This window comes from Vespa mandarinia, chromosome 7 (assembly GCF_050613455.1).
Source record: "Vespa mandarinia isolate Hongniang chromosome 7, ASM5061345v1, whole genome shotgun sequence".
In the NCBI taxonomy this organism is placed as follows: Eukaryota; Metazoa; Arthropoda; class Insecta; order Hymenoptera; family Vespidae; genus Vespa; species Vespa mandarinia.
Genome location: NC_140816.1, coordinates 1,835,001 through 1,844,121, shown reverse-complemented (window position 1 = coordinate 1,844,121; position 9,121 = coordinate 1,835,001). Strand labels below are relative to the sequence as shown.

At 43.5% G+C, this 9,121-nt stretch overlaps 1 protein-coding gene across 2 annotated transcripts in view; it reads left to right on the top strand.

Annotated features, from left to right (window-relative positions):
* Positions 1-227: 227 nt before the first annotated feature.
* Positions 228-9,121, top strand: part of Dbx (homeobox protein Dbx) — an 18,531-nt gene continuing 9,637 nt past the window's right edge. Inside the window, exons 1-4 of one of the 2 annotated variants that reach the window (XM_085658302.1) lie at positions 228-544; positions 599-1,200; positions 5,696-5,905; positions 6,644-6,924. In XM_085658302.1, the coding sequence (XP_085514428.1) occupies positions 228-544; positions 599-1,200; positions 5,696-5,905; positions 6,644-6,924 (1,410 nt within the window). Of the gene's footprint in view, positions 1,201-5,695; positions 5,906-6,643; positions 6,925-9,121 lie in introns of both variants that reach the window. The other variant, XM_035863164.2, reaches the window with a different exon arrangement.

The following is a 9,121-nucleotide window of genomic DNA, read 5'->3' as shown; positions in this document are numbered from 1 at the left end:
AAAAAAAATAAATAAATAAATAGACAGAGAGAAAAAGAGAAAAGAATGTGTATCCTTCAATCTTGACGAAGTAGAAATGTACGAGATCTCAAAGAGGATGGTTTAATGGGTCCTCGATAATCATTCGAGCAAAGGAGAAGAAAGAAAAGGAACGTAAGAAGGAAGAGAGAGAAAGAAAAAGAGAGAAAGAGAGAGAGAAAGAGAGAGTGGAGCAAGGGAGCCGTGCTATGTTCCCCTCGTCAGCGGCGATGCTGAAGAATCTGCAGCAAAGTGCAATGACCTCGCCCTTCTTGATGGAGAATCTCCTCCAAAGTAAGGCCTCGTCAGGGACGGACTTGACTAGTCTGACCTTGAACTGGGCGGCTAGTTTGGTAGCACGACAGCGGGAGAGAGAATGCGAGGCTAATCTACGAATCGGTAGAGAGAGATTGTCTCCAACACCACCGAGTGTAAGTCAAGAACACTCGGAACAACAAAGATCATCGATAGTTGGATCACGAGGAATTGATCGATCTGGCCAGATGATGGATTGCAGGGATCATCAGCGAGCGAATAACAACGGTGTCGTTGTTGGTGGTGGTGGTGGTGGTAGTAGTAGTAGTAGTAGTAATAGTAGTGGTAGATTGGATCGTCAAATTCAACGGGACGAGAGGATGCAATTCCTTCGTGGGAAGGAAGGACCTCTGGAGAGAGGTCAGAACGCGTACGTCGACGTTGAGAGCGAGAGAGAGTCTCACAATAATGTCGTTGAGCGTCTGTGCGCGATGGAGAGACTCTGCAACGAGAGGATCGAGAATCGATCGAACTCGGCGATGGACTCGTGCAACTCGAATGCCGATGAGGATCGTGTCTCTACGGAGATGGACGGTGGTCTTCACGGCGAGAGGGATCGGGATGATTCGGGAATTCTCACTGGCGAACGTGTCCCTTCCTCTATCCATGCGGACAGGCGCTACGACCTTGGATGCAGAAACGTCATGCACACGTCCGACGATATGACGATTCACGGGGAGAGGGAGGCCTCGGTGAGCAGCGAGCGTGGACTCGACAGGATAGGCGAGAGGACGACCGCCTGTTCCTGCGGCGACGAGCAATGCTTGGGACCTGCCTGTAGAACTATACAGGAGAAGGAGAAGCCGCAGCTCAAGTTCAGCGTCAACGCGATACTCGGTGGCAATCACGATAGGAGACCGCATCCTGGTAAATGTTTTCTCTTCGATGTACGATATTAACGTCTTCGGAAAATGATCTCTAGCATCGTTAAAACGAATTAGATCCCGTTCTTCTTCCCTTTTTAACTCTCTTTCTCTAGCCCTCTCGCTCTCTCTCTCTCTCTCTCTCTCTCTCTTTCTCTCTTTTTCTCCTTCAAACTTACATCTTCGAAACGACGTTCACAAGAAACACGTGTACTCTCATTGACAATAAAAGAATAAACATTCTACCGTCGCTCGTCGTGAGATGAAACTTTTCCTTACTCGTCGGATAGAATTTAGAGTGTTGAAACAAAGCTCACCACAAATCAGTGTCGCGAGCAGACTTCTGTCGGCGGTCCCTAAATCTCATCCGCACACCCTCAAGACGAGTCGCAGCGTGCGTGCAGGGTGGAGCAAGGGCGTCAGCTGGTCGGCCACTTACCTTCACCCCAATATTAAGCCCTTACGATTGGTGCCTATAATATTAGACAAGCGGTAGAATCCAATGATGTATTGCCGGCCGCTCTTATCGCGTTTCCTTTCAACTGCCGACGAACCGGTCACTATATTGATAACCTTTGATAATTGTCGGACCATTAACAGGCTTGCTTCGTTATTACACTTTAAATCGTTTTACGCGTTAACCTATCATCGGGTTATGCGGTTTATAACCGACGCCCTAAACGATAAGGAATTGAAATAAATGGTACAAAAGTTTCGAGATATCGGCATGATGTCATTAATAAATCGTTTAACGTTGTACATCTTTCGACAGCCAATTCATTTTCGATAGCCCAAGGTACATACCTGGCGCTGCGATTACATTATCCGCTTTTCAATTTCTCCCGATCATTCGTGATAAGTATGACGTTATAGAACTCGTAATAATGTTAATGACGCGTATTAATCGTCCGACGGATCTCCGATAGCTGTTTTAAGTATCATAACGAAAGTCTTTTATTAACGAACGAGATTGTGGCGTTCTTTTCTTTGGGAAATAATTTTTCTGGTGAAAGGAGAAGAAAAACAAAAAAAATAAAAAGGAAAAGGAGAAAGAAAAGAAAAAAGAAAGGAGCAAAAAAAAAAAGAAAAAAGAAGAAAAAAAGCATACCAGAGGTGGTACATAGGAATCATGAGTTTAGTTCGTTCGGTGAACTCGGCCATCCCGTCATTGCGATCCTCGCCCGGCTCGTCCTTTTTTTTGTTCCTCCATTCCATCTGTACCATTCCGTGATTGACACACCGTCGATGAAGTCCACCCGCGGCGCGATAAACGTAGCGGATACAGACGTAGCAGGTACGGCACGGCACGCTGCACGAGGCGTCACGATCGGTAAAGAGGGAGGAAGATAGAGAGGTTGGGTTGGAAGAACGAGCGAGCAAGAGATAGATAGATAGATAGATAGGTAGAGAGAGAAGGGGGGAGAGAATGAGAGGGGGTGTACAGACAGAGATAGGCAGGGGGGTTGAATGTTGCATTTAACATCAGCGAATTGCATGCATGCGCCGTGAGGACCGCGAGGATGTTCGTGGCTAAATCGGAGGAGGAGGAAGAGGAGGAAGAGGTGGAGGAGGAGGTGGTGGAGGGAGTAGGGGGAGGAAAGGGAAAGGGGTGAGGTAGAAGCCGATACGGAGGGTGGGATTTCATGCATTTGTCGGGATATAGTGGATGCATTGACCGTGCCACGTGCATGTGTTACATCCCTTCTCCTCACCTCTCGCTCCACTTCCACTTCCAGCTTCACCTGCCCTCCCCCTCTTCCTCGGCCCCTTTCTCCTCTCATCTCATCTCTCCTCGTTCGCCCGCCATGGTAACCACCCCCCTCGCGAGGTCGGACCGACCGGCACCCCCTTGCACCCTCGCCAACCAATTGTACGTCATGTCGAAACGTAGTGAAATAATTGCGCGAAAAAGTGATTGGCAACAAACTCGAAATTCATCGACGAAACGAGAGTGCGTGCCGGGGTACACGCGTCGTCGAATGGCCGGATGGGTGGTGGCCGCTCTCCCGGTGGGATGTTACGATAGAAGAGGACGGTTAGAGGGTGGAAGAGGATGAGGAAGAGGTGGAGGTGGAGGAGGAGGAGGAGTGACGAGAGAGCGACGTTGAATTTCGAATACCATTTTCACTGGTCGTTGGACGATTTACCGATCCTTTCTCTGTCACTCCTACTAGCTTGCCTTTCCCTCTCTGTCTCTCTCTCTCTCTCTCTCTCTCTCTCTCTCTCTCTCTCTCTCTCTCTTTCTCTCACTCCCATTCTCGGTTCGCTCTTTGTCCTTCTGTCTGTTCATGTTTTTGCTACATACAGCGATTATTGATATTTTCCGATATCGAATGTGTCGACGTGACGGGATTCGTTATAAATCGCGATAGAGAGAGAGCGCGGAGACTCGACTCCGAGATATACGTATATATTTTCTCTTTGCTTTGTTTCCTTTCTCTTTCTCTCTTTCTCTGTCTCCCGATTTAGTTTGTTTTATGCGACTGATGGCTACGCGACGTGGCTGCCTATCGGTTTTTTTTAAATTAAACTCAGGTACACGCGAACGATAGAAACGTTGTGTTTCGGTTAAGTACGTAGAAGAGATGAAAAAAGAAGAGAAAAGGAATAAACGAATGAGAGAGAGAGAGAGAGAGAGAGAGAAAGAGAGAGAGGGAGGAAGAGAAGGAGAGACATAAAGAAAAAGAGAGAAAGAAATCACGAAATCTTCGTCATCTCTCGATTTTCATCCCTCGTTCTAAATTCATGCGACCCTTAAAGAATTCTTTAGAAAAACAAGATGTTCTTGCACGGACGATTAATCAAGAGGATGCTCTCTAACCGAGGCGAGCACGAAATTATATAGCAGGAAATCAGTTAGTTAACCATGCGTGTTAAATAAACAGAGATCATATTGAAACGACCTACGTTGAATTCATTCCACAGATCCCTTCCTCACTTGCATATCCCAACGTGCGCATATGTCTCTCTCTCTCTCTCTCTCTCTCTCTCTCTTTCTCTTTCTCTCTCTATCTCTCTCTATCTCTCTCTCTCTCTCTTTGTCTCTCTATCTCTCTCTCTCTGTCTTTAGCTTCCTATTCACAGGGAAAACCTGCAATGGTATCTAGTTAATAATGCATCAAAAACCTTAATCCCTTAGAATAACCACCGATATGTTATATACCGTATGCGGTAGGTGGAGATAGATAGGTAGAGAGACAAAGATAGAAATATATATAGGTATATGTGTGGAGGGGGCAAGTAAAAAAAGAAAAAAGGAGGGTCCTTAAGCCTCCCGTATATAAAGAGAGGATATTACAACTGTAATAACACACGCGAGTCGTTTCGGAGTTTCTAGACTTTACGAACCAGAGTTTTAATCTCACAAAGAATAAGCAGAGAGAAAAGGGGAGAGAGAGTGAGAGAGAGAGAGAGAGAGAGAGAGCTAGATAGTTGTAAGGGGTGGAAAAGTAGGCCTTGATGTGAAGACCATCTCAAAGGGGGAGTGGCGGGTTAAAAAAAAAGTCTTCCCATTCAGTGTTTCCGTTGGAGGTTAAGCCGTTATTAGTCCGCCGTCAGAACTCTAAGTTGCCGGAAAGCTTCTCTCATTGGCCGGCTACGAAAACAACGATAAAAGGCGATGAGTATTTTATGGGGTCTACAGGCACAATGGGACCTCGTGTATGGGCCATTGTCAGGGTATTGTCTGTTCAAACGCGCAAGGCAAAGCTTCCTACTACCATTTCTCTCTTTTCTATATTTCCTCCTTTTTTCGCAACGAACCGCCCTTTTCGTTTTTTCTCCGCATTTCTTCTAAATCCTAAGCAAGGAATCCCCATTATTTTATTATTTTTGAACACGTCAATTTTTTTCCTTCTTTTTTTTTTTTTCTTTTTTTTTTTTCTCAAACGCGTTCCTTTTCTTGGGCGTGGTCATACGAAGAAGAGAATAGAAAAAAGTATATAGATATACATACATATATTACAATAAAAATCGTAAGTAGATGGATCCCTCATGCCAAAGGATAGGTCATTTTATCGATGATCATAATTCAAAGATTTTTTATCTTCTTCTTTTGTTTACTCCCTTTTTCTTATAATTTTTTTTTTATCAACGAAAAAAGAAAAGAAAAACAGCAACAATAATTACGTACACCTATTATTAATTCAAAACGTGTAACATTTAAAAAGATATCAACACCCCGATGGTAGACGGTTATTCTACGTATAACAGTACGGAACAGAAACGTAGTATTATTTACTCCGTCGGAGGTGTTGAAGCGTGCGTCAACAGGAAGTCGGGATTTGCCCGGAGCCGTCAGGAGGGTTTACTCGGGGGTGTCAGCTCGAATTATGCGTCGCAAGGAATACACCGACTTAGGCGTTCTACCGCACGATAATCCAGGTTCTCGAAATGTTCCGAGGGATCATGTTAAACGTACCGTAATGCGAACGTATATTTCCTATCTTCTTTGATTTAATTGATTTTTTTTATCACTGATCATTCGTATTTTTCAACAGAGAACTTTCAAGGATTGCCACCGGAAGCGATACCCGCCTTTCTGCAAAATTTACAAAATTCAGCAGGATACAACATAGCCAAGCCTATAGCGAGACCTGCTGCATATCATCCTTATCACAGGCCAAGTCATCAACCACCACAACGTCATTTGCCTCCAAACGCTCATCACACTCTACAACAATTATTTTACAGAGGCCCGTATTTAACCGGTGAGTCCGAGAGGTTTTTTTCTATTTTTTTTTTCTTTTTTTCCTATTCTTTTCTCTCTCTCTCTCTCTCTTTTTTCTGTTTATTTATTTTTGTTTATTTATTTATTTCAGTATGAAATTCATCCGTCGAGAGTGAAACGTCGAAATAGAAAGAAAGCTCGTGGTTCGCGTCATTTTCAGCTTTGCCAGGTCGAAAAAGTTAATGAACAGACGCCGCACACCGTGCGCTAGACGGAAACGGGTTTTCGATGAGCATATAAAAGCGAAACTTCCGCATGCGGTGCAGAGAACGCCGAGCGTATAAACGCGCACGGGTACGTGCTGGGGCACGAGTTTATCGAATATCTTGTTATAGGTAGGCTCGTATGGGACATGGAGTGCATATGAAGTGTAGTGAAAGCACTACCATATTATGTACATGCACCGCCACAAGCGAAATGCACGCATGCAACAAGTGCGTGCAAATATCATCGGTGCAGATAATACCATCATGCTCAGCTTGGCAATATCGCGCAGATACGATCTGGAGATTCAATTGGCCGTTCGTTATTAGATGACTTTGATTCAATTGCTATCGGGCACGGGTTTCGACAAGCGATCGATGAACTTCAATTCTATTCTACGCCATTTTTTCCTTCTCCTTATACCAACTCGAAATATATCTACTTGTACGTTAACTCGAAGAAACGAGTCTGGACCAATCGTTTTGATCGGACAATTCTTATTTCTCTTATTCAGTCGCAAATTCTGGTACCGGTACTCATCATCCGGCGGCACCAGGTGGTGGAGCTGCATTTCCTGGTGCCATTCAAGGTGGCCTCGGTGATTTCGCTGGGACAGGATTGGTCTTTCCTTGGGCGACGAACGCTCGTGGAAAGCCACGAAGAGGCATGATGAGAAGAGCGGTTTTCTCGGATCTTCAAAGACGCGGCCTCGAGAAAAGGTTCCAAATACAAAAGTATATCAGCAAACCCGATCGCAAGAAGCTAGCGGAAAAGCTCGGCCTTAAGGATTCCCAGGTGAGAAAATTTTTTTAAGGATAATTTTATTTTAATTCATTATTAGTTGAAATCATTGTAAAAATTGATTATTAATTTAGCGTTATTTCGTTCGAACGATTTGCGCCAGGACGGATATCTATCTATCCGTTTCATTGACGGTAGTAGCACGTATGTATATACGTATCAACACAAAGAGGAACATCGAGTAGATGCACGTAGAGTTAGGCACATAATACACTCTCGGTTTGGGGTTAATCGGGCGATGCCAGTTCATTAGTTGCACACGTACCTACCTACCTACCTACCTACCTATCTACCTATCTACAACACGTACGACCGAGCAGCAGAACGAGCGAGTGCAAACGTGCGCGCGCGTGCTCACTCGCTCGTCGAGCAACACACGAACGTCCCAATGTCGTTGTTCCTGGTGTTACCAGCTTGGTTCGGCTGTGGCGGCGCTAATGAAACTAAACGGTACCGGGAAATAGCGCTGTGAGTTAGTTTCATTTGATTTCATGAGCGTACTTCGCCGCCCGTAGCCGCCGAGCGTGTGGTCCACGTTAACGTTTGCGAATGAGAAATTTTGATGGTAACGTGTAAAATATTAAAGTTAGAAACAGGGACGAAATTTTTCTTCAAAAATCGTATTTATTCCTCCCGTCGGATGTGCGAATCGCTTATGAAAATTTTTTCTCAGCAAAAAATATTTTGATTGGTCTTCTCGAGAATTTTCGACGACAGAAAAAAAATGAGAAAAAAAGGAAAAAAAGAAACAAAAAGGGGAAAAAAAGAGAAAAAAAGGAAAAAAAAAGAGAAAAATTCGACGACGTTCGCCAAGGCCCGTTCGACGCTACGTGTGCGTAACTACTGGCTATAAGCTCGCTCAAACAAGGACAAGGGAAGCCTCTGGTAACCGGTAAAGGAGTGAATGGCGATAGAGAAGAGGAAAGAGGGTGACGCGAGGGAATATATCCTCATGTATAATTCACACCTCGAGCGCCATGCCTTTACCCTGATTGGTCGAGAGCCACTCTTGCTACTGGTTTTACGAGAAAACCTAAAGATCGCGCATGGACGAAGGCACACAGATACACACTCAAACATACATTCACACATTTGGATATTACATATTACACACACGTAGATACGAGAAATCTGTCGTTTAGTTCCTTCGAGAAAAGTGAATTTTGACGTCTTGCGATTTTGTTCGATATAAAAAGAAAATTGTCGAATTTCACTTCGTCGCCTACGTGTCGGATAATCTATTTTCTTTTCTTTATATATAAAGAAAAGAAAATATATATATATATATATATATATATATATATATATATATATATATATATATTCATTTTCATGTTTTTCAAAAGGCTTGAACCTTCGTTGATAGATTCGACATAAAGAAAATTTACATTGCTTCCCTTTTTATTTATTTCGTGAATGATCTGAGGAAAAAATCTTGAATAATGAAAAGTAAATCATTGGAGAAAAAATTTTTATTGAGTTATCGAGCTCTCTAACGCACATGATCTGTGAATCTTTTCTCAGTTTTAATTAAAGACATGCGGTCTACGGGCGGCATGATAATAATAAAGCTTTTCTAGGAGGGGAGAGGGAAAGGGGGGAGGATTCCAAGGAGGTGGGAGTTGAGGAGGGTTGGGGAGAATTTGTGGGTGGCGGTGCGGGCTAGAATCCGCACTTTGCGATAGTCGAAGAGAATGGGGCGGAGCAGAAGGAGAAGTTGAGGTGCCGTTTCACTCGGTAGCCTTCTCGAGCTTTCACTACAGTTTATGACGAGGGTGGGTTTAAGAGAAAACGCCGAGGGTTAAAGGGGAATAACTAAAGTAATTAGTGATGGCGAGTGAACCTACCCTCCATGGTTCGTTATATCTATAGAGACCGATCGTCGAATAACTTGGACATCCTCTTCGAGAGATCACTACGATCTCTTCTACTCGTGGATGAAATTATGCGAGCGTTAACGCCGTCGTCGGGTCAATAAATATATTAAATATTAAACGTATTTCAACGTTTTGAATTATTATCTACGTTTTGTTGAACGTAACAATATTTATTCTTCGTTATGATCGATCAATTTTCAACAATCGTATGATTATAACTTTTCATTGGTTATACTTTATCGTCTTTTAATTCCGATAAAAATATGTCAAAACGTATACGCATTATCCATTATTTATATTTTTATCTAATAATT